This window comes from Felis catus, chromosome E3 (genome assembly GCF_018350175.1).
Source record: "Felis catus isolate Fca126 chromosome E3, F.catus_Fca126_mat1.0, whole genome shotgun sequence".
Taxonomy (NCBI): Eukaryota; Metazoa; Chordata; class Mammalia; order Carnivora; family Felidae; genus Felis; species Felis catus.
In genome coordinates this window covers 37989549-38016868 of record NC_058383.1, presented here as the reverse complement: position 1 = coordinate 38016868, position 27320 = coordinate 37989549, and the positions used below count along the sequence as shown (strand labels likewise).

At 47.4% G+C, this 27320-nt stretch overlaps 1 protein-coding gene across 6 annotated transcripts in view; it reads right to left on the bottom strand.

Moving 5' to 3' along the window:
• Positions 1-27320, bottom strand: part of CREBBP (CREB binding protein) — a 128730-nt gene that overhangs the window by 56786 nt on the left and 44624 nt on the right. For 5 of the 6 annotated variants that reach the window (XM_023246594.2, XM_023246595.2, XM_045047926.1 and 2 more), the window contains one exon: positions 13195-13371. The exons of the other annotated variant lie outside the window; for it this stretch is intronic. In XM_023246594.2, the coding sequence (XP_023102362.2) occupies positions 13195-13371 (177 nt within the window). The remainder of the gene's footprint in view (positions 1-13194; positions 13372-27320) is intronic. 6 annotated transcript variants of the gene reach the window in all.

The following is a 27320-nucleotide window of genomic DNA, read 5'->3' as shown; positions in this document are numbered from 1 at the left end:
AAACGCAGGACACACTTCAGCACCTCCATTCGCAGACTGACGTCTGAGAGGACGAAGGAGCTACACAAACTGCAAGTTTCCCGAAATCTGTCAGAAACGCCCGTCAGGGGCTACCGACGACTTCTCTGCTCGGTGCTCCCTGCCCAGGCGGGCCGGGAAGTGAAGGAAAAGTGCTCAGGCGAGAACCTCCCTTTAAACAAAAAACACTGCCATGTTGTGAGTTCGCTCAGAAGAAGCGAATACGTTTTATGTACTTCTGCTTCTGTAAGAGCCAAGAAAATTCTGAAAAACAGTAAAAATAAAGGGAGAACCTATCTTGCCAGACGCCGGAGGTACAGAGCTACAAAAGACACGTGTAGACAGGAAATGAGCAGACAGATCATCAGGTGTTGTCTCAAACTGGACAGCGATGGCAGCAATCTGTGACCCCTGCACCAACCTGCATGTAAAAACCAGCTCCAGGTGGATTACAGTGAACACAGATTAAAGGTGATAAAAGTACTAGAAAAAAAATAAAGAATATTTTTAGAATGATGGGAAGAAAAAGTGAACACAAACAATAAAGTCTAAGTGAAAAAACTGAGGAGAAAAAGATAGTTTTTTTTAGAAGCAGAAATAGTCAAAAGACAGGACCACTGCCAAAACTGATGACATGTTGTCAAACTGTTGTCCAGAAAGGTTGTGGCATTTGTTATCCTAGAAAGAGCTCTGAGGAGGAAACAATTTAAAAAGATAACTACTCCGCTAAAAAGTTTGGGGGAAAAATGTACCGGCACCTTAACCGAGGACACACGAGTAAACAGCAAACGTAAAACATGTCCTGTGCCTCAGTGCCAGGACCCCTGGACAGAGTCAAGAGTCTGCCCAGCCACTAGTGTGAAGAGGGCAGGCCTGGACACTCACACGCAGGAGCGCCAAGGTGGGCCTTCCTCACGTCATACTCAAATATTAACTCAAAATGAACCGAAGTCCTAACAGTGAGCACTGAAACCACAAAACTCTTAGAGAAATTGTAAGAGATTTTCATGACCTTGGATTAGGCAGTGAGTTCTTAGATATGCCACCAAAAGCACGAACAATAGCCAACAACAAAGATAAAGTGAATGTCATTAAAATTAAAAACGGTTCTGCTTCAAAGGCCACCCATGAGAAAGTCAAAGGACAGCCCAAAGAATGGGAGAAAATCATAGATGTGATGGGGACTTGCATCTAAAACACACCAAGAACGTTCACAACTCCATGATAAAAAGACAAATAATCTAATTTAAAGATGGGCATAGGACCTGACTGCTTCTCCAAAGAAGATATACAAATGATCAATAAACACATGAATAGACGCTCAACATCGTCAGTCATCAGCGCCATTAGCCACCAGGGAAACAGAAATCAGAACCACAATGAAATACAACTTCACAACCCCGGCAGGATGGCTACAATCAATGATGACAGACAGATAGACAGACAGAAAGAGACAGAACACGTGTTGGTGAGCCTGTGGAAAACTGCACCGTGGAGCCACTGTGGAGAACAGTCTGGCAGCTTGTCGGAAAGTTAACCTAGGGTCACCATGAGACCCAGCAATCCCCGCCCCCCCCCCCAAGTATCTACCAAAGAGAACCGAGAAATACGACCACACAAAAATGTGCACACGAATGTGTGTAGCAGCTTTATTCCTAACAGCCAAAAAAACAGAAACAACTCAAATGCTCATTAACTGATGAATGAAAAAACAAAACGTGAAATATCCAAAATGGAGTATTATTCAGCCATGAAAAGGTACTGACACGTGCTACAGTATGAACTCTGAAAACATCATGCTCTGTGAAAACAGCCAGTCACAAAAGAGCACACACTGTATAATACCATTTCTTTGAAATATCTAGAATAGGTAACTCTACGGGGGCAGAAAATACATTACTGGTTGCTTCTGGCCGGGGGGCGGGGGGGGGGGGGGGGTCACGGAAAATGAGGAGTGAGTGCAAATGGTACAGGGTTTCTCTTCAGGATGACAGAACTGTTCTAAAATTAATTGTGGTGATGGTTACAGAATGCACTAAACACCACTGAATTACACACTTTCAAGGCAGGAACTGTATGGTGTGAGTTATATCTCAATAAAATGGTTTTTAGAAAAGCTCTCTCTCACCATCAAAAAAAAAATGAAATTAAGATAAAAAGGCATTTTTCACCTACCAATCTGACCAAAATAAAAATATAACTGGTATTGATTAGGGTATACAGGAAAAAAAAAATCTCAGGTGCTGTGGTGATAATGCAACTGAGGGCGAACTCTGGAAAGCAACCAGCATCCGAAAAGAAAGTTGCAGTGTTTTGAACCAGTAGTTTTACTTCTTGTAACTTACTATCCGGGAGGTAAGAAACTGGGCTAGCACATGCACATGTCTGCGCAAAGATAGGCCTCATATCTTGATTAAATTATTGAAAGTGGGAACACTTCTAAATCCTGTAGGTAGACTAGTTAAATTATGACTATAGACCTATTGAAATAATATGCAGCCATGGAAAATAAGGCAGACCTTAAGCGACCCCAGTCAAATCCATGGGAAGAAAGGCCCAGCCAAACTCCGTCCAAATCCTTGACCCCAACCCCCGCAAAGATTGTGAGACGTAGTGAAAGGATTGTTACATGAGGATAATAATAAAAATGGAGACCTTTATGCTCTCATGAAAAGCTGTCTATATTAAACATATTAAACTAAAAAAAGGAAGTTCTAAAATAAAACCATAAAATCATTGTTTTTCCTTATTAACTTTTTATGTTTGTACCTGTTCTTTAAAAAAACCTTGTTACAGGGGCACCTGGGTGGCTCAAGTTGGTTAAGTGTCCAACTCTTGATTTCAGCTCAGGTCATGATCTCACGGATTGTGAGTTTGAGCTCCGTATCTCCTCTACCCCTGCAGAGCCGGCTTGGGATTCTCTCTCTCTCTCTCTCTCTCTCTCTCTCTCTCTCTCTGCCCCTCCCCCACTTGCGCTTTCTCTCATTCTCATTCTCTCTAAAAAGTAAGTAAATAAACAACAGCAACAAAAAATAACTTAAAAACTTTCTTATGATTATCTGGTGGTCATCCCTTCACAGGGGTGGGATCATGTTTATAATTATGTATGGTTTGAATGTTTTACAAGTGTCTATCTTTTTTTTTTTTTTTGGTTAAAGACAATCTCCCACTGGTTTTCTTGTTTTCTTTTTTTTTTTTTTTAAGGTTTATTTATTTATTTTGAGAAAGACAGAGAGAGAGAGAGAGAGAGAGAGAGAGAGAGAGAGAGAGGGAGGGAGGGAGGGAGAGACAGCGTGTACATGCACACAGGGCAAAGAGAGAGGGAGAGAGAGAGAATCCCATGCAGGCTCCAAGATGTCACGCAAAGCCCGATGCAGGGCTTGAACTCATGAAATGTGAGATGGTGTTCTAGGCTGAAATCAAGAGTTGGATGCTCAACTGACTGAGTCACTTATGCGCCCCGCGTCTACCATTTTTATAACCAGAAAACATTCTACATTGGAGAAAAAAGAAATCAGAGGAATCAGTAGAAAACACTGAAGATTTTAATTTTAATATAAAATTTAAAACCGTCAAGGTCCCAGAAGGTGATTAAGATGAGTATTTTGTAATGCAAAGGTGGTAAAGGCCTTTGTCAAAAGAAAATATAAAGCAGTGCTCCCTAACTAATCCCCAGTAAAACCTCTTGAAACACAAATTCCCCATTCCTCCCTCCCAAAGACTATGATTCACAAAGCTGATGTGGAGCCAGAAGCATTTCTATTTGTTAAAGTTCCACAGGGGAGTGCTTTATCGCTTTAAGCTTTATACTTTTCCAGATTTTCCAAAATGAACATGCATGTACTTTTACAGTGAGAAGAAAACAAAACATTTAAAAGAAAAAAAGCACACGGTGAGTCTGAAGCAGTGGCAGACGGTTCCGTAAAGGCAAAGTGCCAGAGGCCAGACTACCAAAGAATTGACAATTTCTCCACGACCAAATCTGCTGGGAACAAATGCAAAGGCAATCAACAAACTAGGAAACAATAAGTGAAACACACAAGACAAAGCCAATAATCACCAGGTATTCTGTCTCTTCCTCTTGGCCGGTCTTTACTTCTCAAGTTCTCTGTGCCAGGCTCTGTGTTCAGCAACCAACAAGCAGCAGCTCATTTAATACTCAATTGCCAAGGGAGGAACTAACTCGGGGCCAACCCCAAGTTACAGGAGAAGTAACTGGGGCCCAGAAGGGGGTACCATACCCAGGCGGCATGCCTGGCGGTAGGAGCACAGTGGGTGATGGAGCAATTGAGTCCCCCCAGCTCTTAACCTCTCTGGAGCTTACCTTGACAGAGGGCTAACCACCTTGCTTTTTTGTCAAGTATTCTAAGAGAATCTAACAGAAAAACTGGAGAAAGACAGGAGCTAAGCCACTCAAGGAAGAAGTGCAAGTCTCTAAACCTAAGTACTTTAATTCTCACTGGTAATCAAAGAAATGCAAATCAAAATAAGGAAATGCCATTTTCTCCTATCAAAGGACAGAGTGACAACCCCAGCCTCAGGAGAATTGTTTCATACTGGAGCCGGGCATCCAGCAAAAGCCTTAAAATACAGGCAGTACGCATTTCTGGAACTTGAACGAATTCACATGCAATTCCTCATCACGGAAGGAGGAGGTGAGTGTGCTGGAGAAGTCACAACGGTTCAATCACGATTCTACCCTGCACGTGAACACTGTAAGCCAGGAGTCACCGCACGTCAACACAAAGTGCACTGGCCCACAGCTGCGGGGTGTAGAGCATGCTCGCCCCCTCCAGGCTGTGCTAGATCTGGCCACGTGCTCTTTGCATGTATCACCTGCCACCATAATTCAGTCACCGTTCACACCCCTGTCCATCAAACAAACTCGAAAAGCAAACCTTTTATATTTTGGTATTCCTTAATATTTGAAGGAATCGAACAAGTACTTTTATCAGGATTGTTATGGTTACATAGTTGAGGAAGCGGCACCAAACCCATTTTTCTATATGCCCTGTATCCTATCCTAAGGATACAACCACAGATCTGCATAAGCAGTACATAGAATAAATTTTATCCTGGCATTCTTCCTAGAAAAAAGTTCTTGTACATTACGTGTCCAAGAATAGGCTGTCACATCTGCAAAGACTAATGCAAACAGTACACGTAGGAACTGACCAAGACAGGACGGCGTGAAAGAGCGTCCTCTCTCGCGCCCATGTCCACGTGAGGCTGGGATTCCCGGAGATGGCCCAAATCTTCCACATCTCCACTGGGGTCCAGACCCACGCTCCTCTGACATCCTTCCTTTGGCCCATCTGGAAGCTTTACTTCTCCCCAACCTCCACTTAAAGTCAGAAAATGACACCAAAGCAAACACCAGGTGGGACACACAATTGCTCTGCAAGATTTGCCTGTTCTGATTCCCCCAGAAGGACCCTAGAACAGCTGGGTCCGCAAAGCTTTGGAGTCATAAAATAAAGAAAACACTCATTAAATGCACACAGCTATCAAACTGGGGAGAGGTGATAATCACCTTTGAGATGATAAAGATCAACTAGCAAGAAAAAGAACATAGCTGTTCAGATAGATAGACTTGTTGTCTTCGTTTGCTTAGTGCTTACAGATTTTAAAAAATAAGAATACTTTACAGTTTAACATTTATTTTTATTTTTTTAAAGATTTTATTTTTAAGCAATGTCTTCACTCAACGTGGAGCTCGAACTTACAACCCTGAGATCAAGAGTCACATGCTCTACCGACTGAGCCAGCCAAGCACCCCTACAATATAAGATTTAAATCCCAAAGGACAATAACTTAAAATGAACAAGTTGGACAAGAATGATTTTTAAGTAATCTTCCAAATAAGAAATACTGTGATTTTAGAACCGAGAACAAATGGTTACAACGAGAAAGAAAACATGATGGGTGAGCTGGGGACAGGGGAGGCCACAGGCAAGGGACTGACCACTGGCCACTCCCATGACTCCCTCCCCCAGCCTCAAGGTCACTCCTTCTGAACCGAAGTCAGTCTGCCCAGGAGGGACAAGGGGGGGCAGAAAGAGAGAGAGAGGGAGACACAGAATCTGAAGCCGGTTCCAAGCTCCAAGCTGTCAGCACAGAGCCCCATGCAGGGCTCGATCTCACAGTCTGCGAGATCATGACCGGAACCGAAGTCGGACACTTAACCGAATGAGCCACCCAGGCGTCCCAGAAATATTCTTCTTGAAGACTTATTACAGTAAGTTTTTGATAATTTAGCAAATTCCTCATGTGACAAATCGGTGTCTGGTGACCCGAGCCTCGCAACCATTTTGGGTGGCCATGGAAAGGGAAGGGACAGTCAGGGTGATGCACCTGTGGGAGCTATGACTGTCCCCATCCAGGTGGAACGTGCTCTCTACCAAGTTCTTCGAAGGGTCACCCTGTCCCGAGAAACTCCTGGTAAACTCGGTAAACGTCCACGCTTGCTGATGAGGGGTGGGTGGAAGTCCTGACACCAACGGTCAGGGGGGACGCGGCCCAGCCTCAGGCACACAGAGCCTTCCTGCCGGCCCCCCATCTGACAGGACGCACGAGGGCGGAGGGCCTCTGGAGGTCAGGGAGCCTGCTACCTAGAGGGTGTCACTGCAGAAAGGCCATGCTGATCACACTCTGGAAAGAAAGTCAAATGACCTTGACTGAGTGCTTGCAATCCCTATGCCTGTGCCTGACATCAAGGGGCTTCCTCAATTTATAGTTTCCTGATTATTTGCCACGTGTCCTATTTTGTGCCAAGGCTTTGTTTCCCAGCTGATATTTATTGCCAAAAAACAAAAGGTTAAACGGTAGGAAGGACTTACAGAGCTACTGATAAGTCTAGACTAAAAGTTATTCTTCAAAGGCCCTGTATCCACATTTTCTCAGGGACCTTCAAGATACAGATGAAGGAATAAGATGAGAGAATCAGATGTAAACTCTTAAACCCTGGGGTTTCGGACCCACGGACCCACGGACAAACCCTGGGGTTTCAAATAACGATGGGGGCCCACGCTCTCCAATTCAAGGACTGAGGCGCGGACTGTGACCGCAGAGTGATCTCAGCTGGCGTGACCACTACTTGCTGTTGGTTCGCTTCCCCAGAAGAACAGAAGTCCTCAGCCCTGGGTGGAGGGACCTAGCAACCGGCCAGTGATGTCACACTCCCTCTCGGAAGTACGAGGAGCCCGTGTCGGTGTTACGGACAGGGGAGCACCTCCACAGGGAACCCGTGGGTTCACAACGCTTCACCCCGTTCGGTCATTTCAAGTCTTGAGCCCTCAGCGATCAGAAACTGGACACCAGAGACAGAAAATTATGAGATAAGACAAACAAGGGCGGGGGAAGCCTTGTGAGGTACTAACGGGGAGGCAGAGACTGACTAAGCCCACTCGATGGCATGAGGGCTAGACACCAGGGTGCCCACACTATAATGGACAGGGGCTCTTGAAAACGTTATTCTACATCGGAGTCGCCGGAGAAGCTTGTTTAAAACTACAGATTCCGGTGTAAGAGACAAAACGATAAACTCCCCTCTGTGGTGATTCTCCTGATTTTCCTGAACTGGGAAACCGAGAAAGGAGAAACTGAACAGCGACCACAAGAACAGGGATTTCCCGCCCTTTCTCCAAAAGATTCTGACCAGGAAGCCCGGCACTCTGTCGCAGCGGGTCCACGGACATACCTTAAGACACAGAGACACAACTCCGACGCACAGACAGCCCCGCAAGGGCCACGGCAGAATGCTCGCCACCCACAAGCAGTTAACGGCCCCATCCCAGCTATGTCGTTCTGGCGGGACACAGAAGACAGTCTCTGACCCTCCCCTGGGGGCACACGCCTCCACTGGCCACGTTTGCCTTCCGTGGACAGATCTGGATCAGCAGCCACCTGGGGGCCTCGCCCAAAGCTTCCACTTCAAACTCCTGTGACACGTGAACAAAGTGCCTCCTAACACATTCTTGCGAGCAAATTTACAAGTAAGTAGCACTCCTGATTCCCTGCATTACAACTTTAAGAACGGGAAGGCTCCATAATGGAGTTCTGAGTTTTTGTCAAGAAGCAAAGAAAACAAACGAACAAACAGAACCCCCAGACCAAACAAGACCACCACCCTGCCCATGAACTTCCTATCAGTACCCTCGCAGGAGCCCGCATCCGGGAGCCCCAAAGGAAATCCTGCCGCAGAAGCTGGTGAGGAGGCCCTTCGGTCACTCAACTTTCTCAGATTAGACACACCCAAGATGTGCCCCACTTCTAAACAACGCTCCATTAACAACAACCCGGGACCTGTCCCGAAGGTCAGCAATGACCTAATTGACAAATCCAGTCCCAAATGAGGCCTGAGTTTCCCTCCTTCCTGCAAATGCTCCCTAGTTCTCCTGTGTTAGGACTTCTTCAGGTGAAAATGGCAGAAAGGACAACGTCACCAGGAACGAGGGGCCTCCCCTTGCAGAGCACTGCCCTGGAACTTCTCCCCCTCTGCCTCCTCACACATCGTCGTGCACACTCCTCCTTCCAGATGACCCACAGGGACCTCAATCCCAGGCCACACAAAGACGACCTAACCTCTACCTGTAGCCAAATCTGCTCCTGTTCTTTTGTCAGTACGATTTAAATAATGAAAAAATCCTTAGAGCCATGAAAGCTCTCCTGGAAAACTATACACTGAATATGTATGTTAACAGTTATGTCACTCTTATTCATTTAGATGATGAACAAGTAAAACAACATACATAGTGTTCTTTATTAGATCTAAATCTTGATGCTTTCTAAAACACATCCTGATTTCAAAGACACTACAATCCGGAAAAAATGTGCATCTCAGAATCATGAAATACAGTAACAATGTGATAAAATTTCTAACTAACTTAAATAATCTATAAGAAGCTAAGAAATTACCAACACAATAGCCAAAGTTAGAACTGTGATGAGATACATGCCAATTTGCTTTTGAATATTATGCCGAGAATCTATACACTCTCAACCACGGCCCTCGCTGCACCAGGGACTCTAGGCCACAGCACATCCCAGCACACGTCCCGGAGGGTCAGGACAGCTGGGAACCCTGTGGGTGACAAGAGAGCACCCAAGGGTCCCCATGACCGCTGACTTCAAAGAAAAAAGACCATCCCGTAAACTGACCCGCACATCCCGGGGACTCTCTCCTGCCCTCATCTGACTCACCATCTCGGCAGCCACCAGTGCCTCCTGTTCAAGTGCTCTCCTCTGTCGGCTGCAGGGAGAGCAGCCCATTACCCTGCTTCTCCTCCACCGGTCTCGCTCCCAGGGATCTCCCGCTCCCTGTGCAGTGGGACCGCGGCTGCCCTACTTGGACGCTCACCCGTTTGCCTGATGCCTCCGCCTGGACATCCCACAGGCATCTCAAGAGGAACACAGGTGAAGCACAGTTACAAACGCCCTCCCCTCCGTCACCTCCTCCGCACCCATCTCCAGTCTGTTTCTCTCCCAGCCCAGTAAATGGTCCCACCACCCACCAAGCCACCTTACGTGGTGGCCCCACACTTCCATTCCAATGGCAAACCGTGTGTGGTCTCCTGGACCCTCCCTTCTGTGATCAAGTGTGTCCTCTGGCGTAGACCACGCAGCGATCCCTGCCACCCAAAGCCCTCCCTGAGCTGGTCCCCGCTTGGCCCCCAACATACATGCACAGCGCTCTGCCCTCACTTGAGAGCTGCCGTGCCCGCTGGCTGACTGCTGGCTCCTACACAGCCAATGCTCTCCCAGTGCCCCGGGGTCTCTGTGGCTTCTGCCACAGGTCCTTCTGACCTCGCCCTTAAACGTCCCTGCTGGGTCTGGCCTTCTCTCCAATGGCTCATCTAAGGAGGTCCCCACATCAACCTCAACCACTGCCTGCTACTCAGAGCTGCTGGGGCAGTTTGTGTTTGTGATTATTTGTTTTCAATCACCTCACCACCTCCCAAGTTTCCTGAAAGAGGCGGTGAGCTCTACATCACCCACCCACACCTGCATCCTGGCGTGCGGGCCGAGAGGACGTTTTCAACAAATGGGGTGAATTAAAGGGATGGCTACATCCTCAGCCTTTCTCAACAACTACCCAGGATGCTGGAATCCTCCAGAAACTAGGAGAGGAGAGAAGCCAGAGCCCCAAAGCCAACGACTAAGTGGCTTAAAATGACTCCGTGAAGAGCTCCAACCAGGGCACCAGGGCTCTGAGGGGAGTTGTCTGCTGCACCAAATCTAGCTGCGCTTTAAAAGCTGATTCCCCAAAGCATGACAAAACACACAAATGAGATCAAAGCTTCCCATTTTTTTTCATTAAAGACACCCAGTTTTTGCTACCTTCTTTCCCTCACTGTGCAAAACAACAAATAAATTAAAAAAAAAAAAAATCAATGGATTCCAAGGGGCAGATACAATTTGGAAAATCCAAGGAAGAGCACAAGACATGCTGAAGGAAGCAACGGAGACAGACCAGAGAGGGGTTCCCGGTGACTTGGGGCTACAAAAACCACACCAGGCATTATTCAAAAGAGCTTTGGGCTTTGCAGACAGGAGCTACGTAGCCTTGAACAAATCAAAGCCCCTCAGACCCTCAACTTCCCCATCCGTAAAATGGGACATGTCATAATGTCTTTTAAGAGGCTGGTGCAGAAATAAGGTCAAGCGCAGGGCATGAGGACACTCAGAAAGATGGCGGGCCAACTATGCGCGCACTTGCTGTCTCACGTCTCTGCCAGTCCCCTCTGGTTCCCATCCCAACAGCACCAAGGCTGTGACCGGCTCACGCTCCTTCACGGACACACGCTGGTCAAGTACGCCCCGTGCCCTCCAGGTCAACGTCTGAGGACAGCATTCAAAGCCTGCCCTCCAAAGGCACCTGCTGGAGATCTCCACAAAGTCCACACGTGCCCCTGTGGGAAAGTGGAGCTAGGCAAACAGTGCAGCTCCACAGACAATACTTCCTCAGTTTCCCCTGACATTCTGATAAGGCTGAGGGGGCAGGGGTGAGAAAGAGTGTGTGGTCGGGACGGAGGGGGAGAGGGAGAGAAAAGGGCGGATGGGGAAAACTGGTTTTATGTGTCAGGTGTCACAGACACAGATGAAAGCTGGAGCGTTATTGCTACGGGCCCCCGACCACGTCCCAGAGCAGGCGCTCTCAACTGGGGCGATGGTGCGAGGGACAAAGGGCTGTGAGCAGACGCTGGGTGAGGGGCACAGTACACAGGATAGACCTCCCAACAGGGAAGGGTCCAGCCCCAAACGTCCCCGGGGCCAAGGGGGAGAGAAGCGCTGTCCCAGACCAAAGGGCTATCGCCGTGAGCCCCGGCCCAGGTGAAGGGAACCAGAAGCCTCTTTACGCTCCAGAACGAACCTGCCCCTGACGTGCACACCACAACCAGGAATTCGGTCACTGGAAGCAGGGGGCGGGCAGGCAGGCAGCACGAGGCAAGAGGACTCTGCCACCAAGCTGGAGGCGAAGGAGACGCTGGGGAAGGTTTGGAAAGAGAAGAAAGGACGTTAGCCGGGGTTTCCCAGACCACAAACGGGGAACGCCTATACAAAAGCACACACTCTCACTCCACGGCCAGGCGTCGGCGACAGTCGCCAGCACCGGCGGCCACACAAGGAGTCTGGAAAAGGAAGAGCGGGAAAGACCAGGGAGAGTGTGGGGGCCGGGTCCCGGCTCGCTGCCCTGGAGCCTGGAGGGGTCGACCCAGGGAGCAGCAGGGGTAATTTCGGGTCCTGGACGTGCACAGCTGAGAACAGCACGGTCCTGACCACAAAATGTCACTGCAAGGAGAGCAGCAGATCCAGGGAGATTGCAGGGAGATGATCAGAAGAAGGAAAGTAGTGTAAGCTTTAAATAGTTTGAGAACAGATTTTATTACTTGTACCCTCCTTTTCTTAAATTTTTTTTTTTAATGTTGTTTATTTTTGAGAGACCGAGTGTGAGTGGGGGTGGGGCAGAGAGAGAGGGAGACACAGAACCCAAAGCAGGCTCCAGGCTCTGTCAGCACAGAACCCATCGCGGGGCTCCAACTCACAGACTGCGAGATCATGATCTGAGCCGAAGTGGGACGCCCAACAGACTGAGCCACCCAGGCGCCCCCCGCCCTTTTTTTTTTTTTAAGAACAAAGAATGTAACAGAGGTAACACTTGATCAGGACACCTCGCTCTTACCACTCCGCCCCTGTTTCCGACAGCCTCACAACCTTCAGGACTCTAAGCAATGTCCACTTCTTAGTTTTGACAACTGCACCAAGGTTACAGAAGATGCTAACTAACATCAGGAGAATCCAGGCAACAGATACACACGAATTCTCTGTGGTATCTTCACGGCAGACATTTAAGTAAAAAGTTTTTAAAAATCGAAAGACAAACCAAACGTTTTACTTTTCTGAATGTAATCCGTTGGCTCTCCTCTGAGCCTTTCTAAACCACCACGGCACAACTACATGGAAGGCAAGCTGGGAAGGGCGGGTTCCCAGCAACAAGCCTGGGGAAGGAGACAGCGGGCTGTTCCCGGCCTTGACTGACCACCAAACGCACACCAGATACTCAGCCACTAAGTGTGCACTGCACGGTGAAGTCTGACGAAAGAACACACTTCCCCCTTAGCGTTTGGAATTTTAAAGCATTCCATTTTGTGGTGCAAAAGGAGCTATTCTCCCATTTCTATCTTGGTGAGTCAGGCTGAGAGGCTCCAAGGCTAGTTCCTATTCTCACAGGTGGGAAATCTCAAGAAGCAACACGTGTGAAACCACCTATCAAGTTGGACACGATACCCTTCTCGCACAAACACCATATAGTCCTCTGGACATAAATGCCCTTCGTCTGTTAACACAAATCGATGGGCTTCTCTGACAGCCTCAACCACCAAGAGGAAGCGTGAGAAAATCCCAGCTCTCCTGCTCCACTACCTGTCATTCGCTGGTGCGAACCTCCTCCTTGCACCCGGGAGCCGAGGAGGACTGGCTAAACCATCTCTACCTAGCCTCTGCTTGCCAGCTCATCGAAGAAAACATAAGCTCACTGAGAGGGTGCTCCTCATGAGAAATACATTTTCCTATCACCCATGACATGTGTCCGGTTGCAGACCTTCACTGTTAGATGACACACCCCACACACCAGAGCACCCACTGGAGACCACGGCCAGAGAGCCAAGGGCAACTTACCATGTTTGGCACGTTGGTGACGGAAGGATTCTTGATGTCTGTAGGGAAGGGAGGCAAACTATTGACCATGCTCTGTTTGCTGGATAACTGGGGGTTCACTCCAGGGGCTCCCATTTGCTGCCCTCCAGTTTGACTAAAGGGTTGTCCAAATGGACTTGTGTTACCAGCCATTCCCATCTGAAACAAAAAGAGGCAACATCAGCTGTCACGACACGGTCACATACAAAAGGAAGGGCCTCAGAAATGCTCCCTTTGACCCAAGAAAGCAAAAATCACTACTTCTCGTGAAACCCTCATTTCGATTATAAATTAAAGGCTCATTCTCAAGGTTCACTCTGCATGACGAACAGCGTGACTTGCTCAAGTGGCTGCACACCGAAGGCGGAAGACGAAGGAGCTGCCGGCAACAGCTGTCCGCCATCCTCTCCAGCATCAAAACGAGAACTGCTGTTTCCACCCTCCCCCACGCCCCGCACCCCGACAGGGGCAGCAACACAGTGAGAAAATCATCCGGAAGACAAAAGCTTCCAGAATCACTGACAAAGGGGAGCTCCTTGTGTTTAATACTAGCCCACTTCTTTCAGGTTTCCCCCATCAGTTTTAAACTCCATTTCCATTCATTCAAAACACACATGAGACACGCTGACAAAGGAACAATGTAATGTCTGGGATTCACTTTAGTACTCCCATGAGGCAAGGGGTAGAGGCAAGAAGGGGGCCTAGATGGGGAACGACTGGCCACATGTTGCTTCCTCCTAGCCAGGTGACACGCGTGTGTGTGTGGAGGGGTGGAGGTTGTCACATTACCTTCTCTAAGATCACACGTCCGAATGTTCCATAAAGAAATTCTTCTTTTAAATTAGTGAAACAAAGTAAAACATACCGTAGCTGAAGGCAAGAACAGGAAGGAAGAGCCCCCACCTACGCCCCCCTCCAGCTCCAGCCGATACAGGAGTGAGCTCGGGAACCCCACCTGCCCTCCGGAGGAACAGAGACTGGCTTTTCTCGCCTGCCTTGCTTTTCCGCAAAGTTCTAGCATTCTACCTATTGCCTAGTGCTCGCTCTACTTTTCTGGTATCTTGGTGCGTTTGATGTTTGGAAACTGGGAGGAAGGGGTCCCAAGGGAAGACCTCCTAGGGATCAATCAAGAAACTCAATCGGTTCTCCCCAGCAGCCCCACACCGGGATGGCTGCCTCTGTCTGGGTAACTTACACTCGATCCTCCTACGGACCCCGATCTCACTTGTAAGGTGAGTGTCCTGAACAAGAAGAATTACATGATATCTTTCAGCTCTAAGATTTTAGGTTGCAGACAAATCAATGCTTCACACAGCTGACCCTTTCAGCTGAAATGTCCACATAAAAACACAAATAAAGACAAACCAGCAGAACCAAGGAAATCTCGCTCCTGAGCACTTCCAAGTGCCTTTTTCAAAGCGAACGTATTCCAGTTGCCACTTTTGCCCTATTTGCTTTCCTTGAATAAACGGAAACAAATTTAAACTCAACTGAACTTCAAATTTAACTTGAGTAACTGAAAAACAAATTCTTCACAAAGCCCAGTAACGAGGCTCAACACTGAGTTCAGAGGATTTAAGCAAAGAGTACATGGTAGCTCAGGAAACTTAATATGTTCTGAACCAGGTTCCTTCAGTTGTTATCTGAAACTCTGAAGAACTGAAACAAGCATTTGTATTTTCAGAAAGTTTTACACAAAATTAACTCATGTAGTAATTATTGCTTGGAATTTGTTTTACTGCATAAAAATCTACTGCGAACTCGTCCTCACGGTCAGCAGTACTTCCTGATGGCCTGCTGCGAGCCAGGCCCGGTTCAGAGCACACGCAGAGACACCATTTTCCCACCAGTTACGGAGTGCACTCCTCAAACCCACCAACGTGACAAACGAGAAAATCAATGCTGTCGTGGAAGCTTCTAGCATCAACAAACCGAAGTGGGCAGCAGTGAGAGGGTGGGAAGGAGAAGTAACTGTCCTCCTACTCGCACCAACCGTCCAAGGTCAGAGCGAAGTAAACACCAAGAGGCCGTTGAGCTCCCAAAGGGCTTCTGTGAGTCTCAAAGTTCACCCCACCTGGTTTGAAAAACCTATTTCTATGATCATCTTGCCAGGGAGAAAGGGCAGTGAGTAGGTGGTCTTCTTATTTGGGTACTTCTTATTTGGGTACTAGCTCTGGGCAGAGCACTTTCTAACTGGCTGAACCAAGAGTTTCAGAGTGTGTAACGCATTCTGACAGATTTTACCAGGGAATTCTTGTTAATTTTCCTTCTTAACCATCCAATAATGAAGGAAACTGTCTCAATGTGGTTTTGATCCTCACGGGGCAAGAAGCAAGGTAAAGTCAAAGTCAAAGATCACAGACAGCAGGTAAGGAATGTCCAGTTCACCGGGGACCATCCTTAGCCTGTGACAACAAACACAGCTCCAGAGATCAAGCACAGTGAGCCCAGGCTCTAAGGCAGAGCTCCACCCCCTCGGTCCAGAGCCAGCCCCGGGCTGAGCCTCCCCAGTCAGAGCTAACAGGGGGACCAAAGGACAGTCTTACAAAGGGCTGCACCTCCCATCTCCCCCGTCCTGAACGGTCTCAACATAACCTGGCGGAACTCACGGCTGCTCTCCAGTCCTAGCCTACAGCTTGGGGTCAAAACTATTTGCTTCTAGAGACTTGCAGATTTCTGAATTTGTTCCATACTTACTCTCCTTTGACCAGACTGAATATATGTGGTCCCGAATCTAGGTTTACACACATTTTTAGCATCAAGGCATAAAACAAAGTACTAAAATCAAAAGGTCTAATTCCAATTAATAAACATCTTCATACTTGTTCTAATTTCCCAACAGTTATTTGATAACAACTTAGTAAACCGGGCTCTATTTGCAACTGAAGTTTATCCAGATCTGGTTTAAGGCTGCTAGAGAACTAGCATGTAATCTTTTCAATAAAATTCAGAAGGCAGAACAGCAGCACTAGGAAACTGTTCAATTGATGGTGAACGAATGAATAAATTAAAGCCTGTGGAATTGATGTCTACGCTCTGCCTCACTTGGCAACAGCTCACACATGGTGTTAACTCGACTCTTTTGGAGCACCTTAAGCACCGAGTTCAATTTCAGAAAACACAAAAAATTGACAAGGAAGTATGGGAAGCTCTCCCATAAAGAAATCTCAATTAAATAGTGAAGGTCTACCACGTCTTCCCGTGAAAAGCCACTCTTGTGACCAGGAGTGTCACTCACGTGAAAACCTGCTCCCTCCGTTGTCTGAGGCTCTCACCTCACGAGAGAAGGGGACAGGAGAACGGCAGTCCCTGTACTCAGAAAAGCACAAACAAGATAAGAAGGAGGAAAAGTCACTGGTGCCAGACCCTGAGGCTTACCCACACCCCACCGCACGGGGATGCGGATTATGTATTAGCTGAACCAGGGCTTTACAGCATGACATCCAAAGAGGAAATCTCTCTTCAGAGTTTAGCTCAAGGAACCTGAACAATACCTACACATGCCTTTACTACTGAAACAGTGTCTGAAGCAAATTGTGGTCACCCTGCCTGGCCCATCAATCAGAGACTGCTGAAGTCCTGAGCCGTCTGGCAAGTAGGTGAGTGACAGCCATCTACAGGAGATGGGCAGGTAGACGACGCTTCTCTTTGTACTCCGACAGCCGCGTACTACAGATACGGCGTGGAAAGTACAAAACGCCACGCGACTCTACGGCATTCTTTGCCATAAATCTGTCTTTGGCACAAAACCAGGATAAAACTTGCCTTCCTGGAACACATCTCCTCTGTGTGCTTGGGCCCTGGCACATAGTGAGTGTTTAACCAGCACCTGGGGGAAGGAACCAAATAAACGAACACTCTAGGAGATCACCGCGACACATGGCTCAGAAAGAAATCCCAACGTCAGCCCTGAGGGCAGATGCGATCACAGAACAGCGGACCAGCCACCGTAGCCAGGCCCAAATGACGTCACCACTGGCTGGAAGGGTACTTCCCTTCCAGAAGACAGCCCCTTCTATCTTCTAACACTCGTCATGAGGACCTGAGCTCCTGGCTGGAGCAGACAGGCAGCCTGCCGGCCATGCGAGGAGACTATGCCCCCAGGAGCCGGTTTCACGGGAGGATGATATAGCTCTGTGTCGCAGCACAGCATCCACAGGAGCCAGGCCTGCTGTAAAACGGGCCCTCTACGCTACATCCACTGGGCCAGCAAACCCTTGGCTTTGGTCAGGGCTCCAGGCATGCGCCTCCCAAGGGCTTCCCAGTGATGCAAAGAAATACTGATCTATCAGCCTAAGAGGTCACCACTGGCTGCAAACAGCCTCCTCTGCTGACCTCTGCATGTGGGACAAATATTTTCACTTTCTACTTGTGTCGTGATATGAAAACTATCAACATATATTAATTAAAAAACAAGCTCTGGGGTGGGGGGGGGGCGCGCCTCGGTGGCCCAGTCAGTTAAGTGTCTGACTCTTGATTTCGGCTCAGGTCATGATCTCACACAGTATGCAGGATGGAACCCCGTGACAACAGAGCCTGCTTTAGGTTCTCTCATTTCCTCTCTCTCTCTGTCCCTCCCCCAGAGGTGCTCGCTCTCTCTCAAAATAAATAAACATTAAAAAAAAAAAAAAACAGGGGAGCCTGGGTGGCGCAGTTGGTTAGCATCCGACTTCAGCCAGGTCACGATCTCGCAGTCTGTGAGTTCGAGCCCCGCGTCAAGGCTCTGGGCTGATGGCTCAGAGCCTGGAGCCTGTTTCCGATTCTGTGTCTCCCTCTCTCTCTGCCCCTCCCCTGTTCATGCTCTGTCTCTCTCTGTCCCAAAAATAAATAAAAAACGTTGGAAAAAAAATTAAAAAAAAAAACAAAAAACAAAAAACAAAAAACAAGCTCTGGGCTCCCAAAAAAACAGCAAGACTCTCCACTCCACTAACCCTGGGAACATCTTTACTACTCATGTAACTCACCTAATCAAATAAGGTAGTACACTGAAAACCAAAGAACTAGGGGAGATTAAATAAAAAAAACTCCTAACTGTAGAAATTTCTTCCTCAAATAGGTTTCTACAATAGTAGTGACTCCTTGCACCTTGATAGGAAAGAGGGACAGAGAAGTGCTTTCCACTTAGGGCCCCCCCCCCCAGGCTGCACCTCCTCCCCCAACAGCAGCAGCCCAACCCCCAGGTGACAGGGCGGTGGGAACAGGGGCTAACCTCAGTAGTCCATGGCAAGGAGGGGGGCTGGGGCAGTCATGCCCTTAGAAATTTTGTGTGATATGCATTTTGGGGAGAAAAGGTCCATTATAAGATTCCCAAAGGAGGGGGGTGTCTTAAGATCCCCTATAGGCTAAGGATGCCTGCCCTAGGGAAGCCAACTCCCCACTGCCTGTCCCTCTCAAGTCTCAGTGGAGGGCAAGCTCTCCCCACATCTCACACACCCCTGCTATGTATGGGCCTTCTCCAGTAGACAGTCTCTGGTCCAAAGACATCAACCACTCAAGTAAACCACCACCCTCACAAATGAACTCTCCCCAGTTTTCACCTCCAAGCATGCTCTTTTAACACACACTCTCGGGAAGGATCAGATCATACCCATTTAGGAGCTAAAAGCCTGATGGGGATGATGCTGTGTGACCAGCTAAGAATATGTGGAAGAGGACAGAAGGCAGAGGAGGAACAGCACCGGAGGGAAGATGCTTCCACCGCACGATCTTACTTCGCGTCAGCCAGGCCTTTAGAAATGCATTAAGTGGCGACAGACGCTAAGTTTGATGTGGTTTCAATGAGACCACTGAACACGTTCTTTTTTCAAAAGCTAAACTCTGTATCCTCGTACCTTGATATACACTTAAAACCACACTACACGGCAGAGCTGGCAGAGGAATTCCTGCTCTGGGGGGCGCTACTGATACCGGCCAGGAGACAGATAGGAAACAGAACGTGACCGTCAGCAGTAAGCTTCGTAGGGACAGCTGGACAGGTTATCGTTTTCAGGCCGAAGGGCCTCAGAGAATATCTGGTTAAAACTTATCCCTGTGTGGATGAGGCCAGGGTGGTCCAGAAAGGACACAGCGATCAGCTGGAGAACTGACCATGACGCTCTCCCCTCCTTGCTGAGCACAACCCGTCTCCTCCGGGTACATCCGGACTGCACACGCATGGCACTCGACACTGCTCGACAAGGAGGCTCAGTCCACAAAAACCAGGCGTCATGGGCCAAAGCCAGCCCAATGCCTGTTTTTGAAAAAACAAAACAAACTAAAGTTTCACTGAAACACAGCCACAACTAAGATTTCGTTCCGTTAGGCAGCAAGCTGTAGTTAAGTGTATGGACTCTGGGGATATTTACCCGGTCTCAGGGTGGCTCTGCTAAGTGATAGCTGTGTGGTCCTGGTCATCCTACTTAAACGTCTCTGTGCCCTGGTTCTGTCACCTCTAAAATAGAGAAAATAGCACCTCCTCTTAGACTGAGTGAAGGTAAAACAAACTCACAAACATTAAGGCCTTAGGACGGGTTAAGTGACATATAGTAAGCGCTACAGGTATTGGCTAGGACTCTGCTAACACTGTTTGGGGAGAAATCATTTTATATTACATACGATTTCTTTCAAAAGTATGCTTAGGGTCATAACAAAATAAATGAATCTTTTTCAGAGAACATATGATGGTGGGAAGTTACTCGAACAGGTAGGTTCAGAGGCAGAGACCAGCTGGAGTTACTGGCAATGGATTATGAGACACTTTCAGAGAAACATGAGATCAACCTGTGCCAAGCCCCACCCTGTGCACTTAGTAGTCGTAGCAATACTTGTGATGGGAAACTGTGTTCAAGCTGCACTTCCAGTTCTCACTTTAGACTGTTTTCTCGCCTTAAAAACACCACTCGGAATGTTCACTTCAGTCTTATGACGTATCAGAGGTAATAACAATACAACGCCAGTATACCCTAGGCCTAACCTTCCTGGGTTGGAATTTAAACCAAGACACGGAAGAAGTGGACAAGAAAGAATATGTCCACCAAGAAGAGAGAACGATGGGACTCCCGCTTGTAAGCCGGCTCCATCCTGAGGTGGCTTCGACCCAGTCCAGGAGGGTCACTAGCCTCTTCCTTCACAGGCTGGCATACACTTGAAGCCACAGACTCAGAAAGGGTGTGCAAAGACAATACAATCTCAAACACTGTGAGCAAACATTTGCCAAATAATTTAAGAGCCAGAAGTATTCATTCTTTTCGAAAATGAACCAGAACTAACCCAGAGTATGGCCATATCATTTGTAAAGCCAAAAGCATTTTCTCTTGGCAACCTACCATTGTTGGGACAAAGCCAAGAAAAGCAGTTTTCATGGAAAGACATGGCTGCATTCAGTTGTCTGCTATCACCCGCTTGCTCTTGGAATCCTTCCAGTACCTCAACTTGCCAAGTCAAGAGTAAGGAGAAATACGCAAGAGACTGCAATGCCAAGGACGTCGCCTGGCTTGTGCAGCGTCACCTGGAGCAAGAGAACTGGGCTGGGGGCCTTGGGCACATGAGCGGCTTGGCCCACCTCACTGGACTCGTCTCTTACAATGCTGCCAACTTGGAAATTATTCAGGGAGATACACAGCCCCCGAGTCTGGACACTTCCCTTAGACCAATAAATCACAACTGCAAGATCGGTAAGAGTATTTAGCGACTCTCATGGTATTTCACTCGGGTGATATATGACCAGAACGTGACTTAGAAACAATGGAAACTGCTAAAAGGAAGGTGATGGGGCAGCAAATCACTGCCAAGGCCTCAGGCCTAGGGTTCCATCTGTATTCACCCAACTACTCTAAAGCTGCTAGCAACAAAACCAAGGGCCTTAACACAGTTGGCCTACCTGGGCATGGCCCAACATTCAGACACACAGCTCCCGACAGCTCGCTGGCAAAAGCACTGGGCCAAGGGCAGTGGGAGACTAATCCCGGTGTTGTGCTCATCAGCCTCAAGGCTAGGACAAACCTCTCGGCTCTCTAAGTCTCAGTTCTCCTCGGCTATAAAACATGAAACATTCAGGTGACCATTAGGTGGTGACCTTTAAAGCTCCTTCAGAGCCTAAATCCGAGGACTACTCTGGTTTTAAACAACCAGTTCTTGATTCACATAAGGTCCACACTCCTGGAAGGCCCAGTTCCTCGCAGTGGATGACAACTGGGGACTTGGGAGTTGGCAGAGCCCAGGGCTGGGCCCTGGGGCAGGAGGACCTCCCAGGACAGTGCCCCCATGAGGACCCTGTGGGGCGGCCAGCAGCCTGTCCAGAACACTGGGGGTCTCCCTGCCACCCACACTGCTCAGGGCCCAGCCTTTCTGCAGCCTCCATACCATCTCAGAGTGTGTCACACACAAAGTAACGCCAGGTAAGGGCAACAGAACGGCAACCAATTCCTTCCCCCAATGCTTCCAGGTCCAAATACCTTCTTGGGGAGAAAAGCAGCCTCTGCAGGATTGAGTATTCCTTGAGAGCAAAGGCCCGGCCCAGCGCACCCCACGGCGGCCATGGAGACAGAAGGGGGGAAGAGGTGATGAAAGAAAAGGCAAAAAGAGAAAAGCATTTTATTTTTTTACAAAGAGCAAATCTTTTTTTTTTTTTTTAATGTTTATGTATTTGTTTTGTGAGAGAGAGCATACGTGTGCAAGAAGGGCAGAGAGGGAAAGAGAATCCCAAGCAGGCTCCGCACTGTCAGCACAGAGCCCAAGGTAGGGCTCGAGCTCACAGACCTGAGCCGAAATCCAGAGTCAGACACTTAACCAACTGAGCCACCCAGGCACCCTACAAAGAGCCAATCTTGATGACGAATTTTAATTTACACTGCAGCAAACAGAATAGAGGTCTGGGCTTCCAGTAATTCACTCGGTGACCCGAGCCTTTCCCCCAAGCCCTCTGCGGAGCACTCCCGTGAGGCTGAGGAGGACTCTCCTGCAGGTGTTCACAATCCCCTGGAAAAGTAAGGCACCAGAGCACAGAGGGAGCAGCAGGGAAGGCAGGGATGGAGGGAGGAGAGGTAAGACGGGACTGAGGACACAAAGAAGGCTTCCGGGAGGCCGGCCCAGGATGATTTCTGGTCAAATTTAAAGCAGAAAGAAAGATAAGAAAGAAAGCTGACTTTTCAGAAGATCATGTTCCTCTTCTACCGTCGGGCAGGAAAACGGAACTAGCTCTTGAAACAGCCAGGGTGGAGGACCAGCCCCACGACGCAGTGAGGACACAAACCCGAGGCTTCCTGTGGCTGCCCGCCGTCCAGCCCCACGGGCCTCGGCTGCAGGAAGACATAGGGGGATGAAGTCCTGCCCAGCTTATGGAAACGCCATAAATCTCAAACCATGAAACACACTCGAAGACACAGCACTGCTTCACACACACGTGGCTCTACTTCTAACCAAACACTGAGCTGTGAAAGGTCCTAATGAAATACACTCTGTAGAGTAAAATGTTTCCAGTCACCCCACGTACTGGGGAGGAGGTGGAGCAAGGAGGACCTGTGAGGACGCCCAGTTAACCCCACGCTCTACACACTCTGCACCATGTTCATAAAGGAGGTATGTGAAAGCACTTGGAAAAGTGTGAAGTCGACCTAAGGCAGTGCTAGCATTAAAAGTAAAACTCTTTTTATAAAAACTCACTCATTACAGACAAGAGGAAAATCTTGTACATTAATTTTTAACAAAAGGATACAAAACATAGAATCCCTATAATTAACAGGTCTGTATGTATGTGTATGCATACGCATACACACACAGTTAGGAGAACATGAAAAAAAATTTTAAGTAATCTTTACACCCAATGTGGGTCTCAAACTCACGACCCCGAGATCAAGAGGTGCATGCTCTTCTGACTGAGCCAGCCCTGAACACCAAACTGTCTAACAGTGATAACTCTAGAGGGTCTATGGGTGATTTAAAAAAATTTTTAAACTATTTTCTGTATTATTCAAAATCTCTACACAAAGCATTATTTTATCTTAAGGGGAAAAGTTGTTTTTTAAGGCTATTCTGGACTTAAACATTCTAACTACCCATAATGATAAGATGACCCACCGTTTGGCCATACACCTGGACCTAAAATATTAATGTAAGCTGTCATCAGTCACGGAATACAACTATGTAGATCAAACGGATTATGACTGCCAGAGATTACTCCTGGGTGGTAATGTAATCAAATTCAGCCTGGTTATAACATGGTTCTAGGTTGTCACCCTCTGCTCTAATGGATTATACATGTGGCCAGAAAAAACCTGAACAAGGGTTAGCCACTCAGACATGTACCAACACTATCTGCAAAGAAGGCTGGAAGAAGGGAAAAGAGAGGCAAATACACAACAGCCAATTAGGATATAAAAAGCTGCACACTGCTCGAATGGCTTATGTTTATCAACTTGGAAACCGCAGAGTTGACTCCTGGTACAACAAAGGCACAATTATCCTGCTGTCTGCACTCTGTCATAATTCCGGCAGTCAGGGACACCGTTCCATTCGAGCTTTGGAGAGCAACAGTCAGGAGACTGGATGGTGAGGGATTTACCAAAATGTGTATGGCTCCCAGGTTTAGATAGCAAGATGCATGTGTAAGGAGAAAGTACCTGTTTAAGAAGGAGACCATCAAGTCTGCCCACCTCTCACTAAATCCCACCTGCCTCCTAGCTCTGAGCTCTTAGCAGTGACACTCTGATCTTTGGGGACAGTGGAAGCTGAAAAGGCCACAGCAATACACAAGTTATCAGCACTGAGGGGGATGTTTATCAAGCACCCTCCAGTAGGGAGACACCGTGGGGCAGTGGAGGTGCACAGCAGCGGGGCCATGTCTTCCCGAGCCCAAGGAGAAACATAGCTACAAGGAAACCAGACGTGGGCGGGAAGCAGCGGGCACGGACAAGGAGTGCCAAATGCAATCAGAAGAGGGAAAAGGGGTCCTGGCCCGGGGGGACGGATGAATGGCTCAAGAGGTCAGAGCTGAGTCTTGAGAGGCGGGCTAAATAGTAACAGTAATATTCAACTGTGGCAGAGACTGTTCTCGATGATCACCATCAGCAAGAACACAGACCTGCCAGGAAGAAGTCTGAGTATCCACCAGGCCTAGAGAAGTTGTTGGTGCAGTTTCACAGTCTGTCTCTACTCGAATATCCACAACCATAGGACTAGGTGACCAGCCATCTGGCAGGGAGTTCAATGACAGATCTAAGGTATTAATTAAAACGAGCACGGAGACTGGGAAAAGCAAGAGTAAGCTGGTTATCAATCGTGATGATTACTCATCAAAGGTAAGCACTGTCTCAGAAGAACATCATTCGCAAAATCGACACACGGGGAAGAAAGCTGCTGTGATCTCTCCAATCAGATCCTGACAGACTCACCGGAGAGTCACAGCTCCCCTCTTCAGGACGCTCCCACCTGCACACACCGTTCCTTCAACCCACACGGAGCAGCACAGCTGGGTGCAGCCACACCCTGACAGCCTTTGGCACAAATGCCAAGCAGGCCAGCACCTCCCATTCCACAGTCAATCTCCAAACAGAATGTGCCAGGTTTTCAGGGGAGAAAGCATGCCCCGTAACCTCCCTCATCTGTCCCTTATCCCTACGCCCCATCAGTCGGCTGCTCCCCCGCTGAGACCACACACCCTTGCGAGCCAAGCACACGCCAATGCTCGGACTTCCTGTTTCCGACTTACATGGGATAGCACATAGGAGGATGATGTGGAAACCGCAGAGCACGGTGCCATCTGGAGGTGGCTTTAAGATCTCTTTCCAAACTAGAGCACAGAAAATCTCTAACATCAGAAAGGCTTCTCTGCAGTGAATACATTTTCTACCATACTGAAAACAGACAGGCACGTACCCTAACTGTAACAATTTACAAAGTCAATAATTCCAAGACCATGTTTGAAATTGGCATTTCCTGGTATTATCTATCTCTTGTCTTGTTCTAGGATTTAAGATGGCTGGTTTTCCAGTTCATTCATCATATACTTGGCAGAAAGACATGAAATGAATAATATGGCTCATTACTGAGGGCACGAAGTTTCCACTTAGTAGATAACAAAGCAACCGGTGCTATGAGGTTACATCAGAGTATGCGCCATTTTTCAAAAGCCACAAGCCAAAGTGACACAGTGTTATTCTAAAACATACAATAATATGCACAGATATGTATATACAGAACTATAGCCTTGGAATTACAATCCATTGATAATTATTTGCATCTCCTGAATAGAAAATGTCATCAACATTAAATTCAGAGCTCTGGAGGTGCTGCTTAGAGTACTCTCGACACTCAATTCATTAGAACATTCAGGAAAGGTGCTCAGTCCTCAGCAGATACCCACCCCCACAAAAGGGAATTTTTGAACACAGAGAATGCATTTTATTAAGCAAATCAAAGACAATCAAAAATGCCTGGGGGAAAACTCCATTAATAATTGAGTACATCCTCTCCCCTCCCTTGCACACCAATTTTGTAATCTGCCTTTAGTTATTTTTTATTATTGGAAGTACAATTAACATATGTTACATTAGTTTCAAGTGTACAACATATTGATTCAACAATTCTGTATGACTCTGTGCTCACTGTGGTTAAGTGCAGTCAACACCATCTGTGTCTACACAACGTTATCACAGGATTATCGACCATATTCCCTGTGCTGCACTTTTCATCTCTGTGACTTATTCATCTTGTATTTGGAACTCTGTACCTCTTAATCCCCTTTATCTATCTCATCCACTCCCCTACTAACCTTCCCTCTGGCAACCACCAGTTTATCCTTTGTATTTAAAAGTCTGTTTTTGTTAATTTGTTCTTCAGGTTCTACAAATAAGTGAAATCATATGGTATTTGTCTTACTCTTAGTATCACTAAGTATCACTTAGCAGTAACACTCTATAGGTCCATCCATGTTGTCGCAAATGGCAAGATCTCATTCTTTTTTACGGCTGAGTAATACTCCCGTGGGTGTACATCATATTTTTTTACCCATTCATCTAATGATGTACACTTGGGTTACTTCTGAGTGTATCTTTATTTTAAAAATTACTAAAACAAAACCTCTGGTTTCTTAGATCCAGCCACACACACTATTTGAACCTCTCATAAGGAGTTTTCTGATTGCATGTACCTTCAGAAGTGTGCATAAACAATAACAGAAAAATTGCAATGGAAAAAATACAAGGTGGAATTTGAAGTCATATGAATAGAAGTTTATATTAAATGAATCAAATCTATATGGGTTTTTTTTGGGGGGGGAGGAGTGGGGAGAGAGAGAGGGAGAGAGATAAAGAGAGAAAACACAAGTGGGGGAGGGGGAAAGGGAGGGAGAGAAAGAAAATCTTAAGCAGGCTCCCCACTCAACATGGAGCCTGACTGAAGGCTTGACCCCATGACTGTGAGATCATGATCTAAGCTGAAATCAAGAATCAGACACTCGGCCACCTGAGCCACCCAGGTGCCCCTATGTGTATTCATTTAAAAAAGAAAAAAAAATTTTTTTTTACATTTATTTATTTTTGAGAGACAGAGTGAGACAGGGCACAAGCAGGGGAGAGGCAGAAAGAGAAGGAGACACAGAATCTGAAGCAGCCTCCAGGCTCTGAGCAAGCAGTCAGCACAGAGCCTGATGCAGGGCTCAAACTCACGAACTGTGAGACCATGACCTGAGCCAAAGTTGGACGCTCAACCAACTGAGCCACCCAGGTGCCCCTGTGTATTCTTTTTTAATAATACCAAGTGTTTTTTTTAATTTTCTTTTTCTTTAATTTTAAAAGTGTTTATTTATCTTTAAGAGAGAGAGTTTTTTTTAATTTTCTTTTTCTTTAATTTTAAAAATGTTTATTTATCTTTGAGGGAGAGAGAGAGGGAGGGAGGGAGAGAGAGAGGGAACGCAAGTGGGAGAGGGGCAGAGTGGGAGACACAGAATCTGAAGCAGGTCTGGGCTCTGAGCTGTCAATACAGCTCAAGTCACAAACTGTGAGATCAAGACCTGAGCCAAAGTCAGACACTTAACCAAATGAACCACCCAGGCACCCCTAAAATTTTATTTTTAAGTAATCTCTACACGCAACAGGGGGCTTGAACCCACAACCCCAAGATCAAGAGTTGCATGC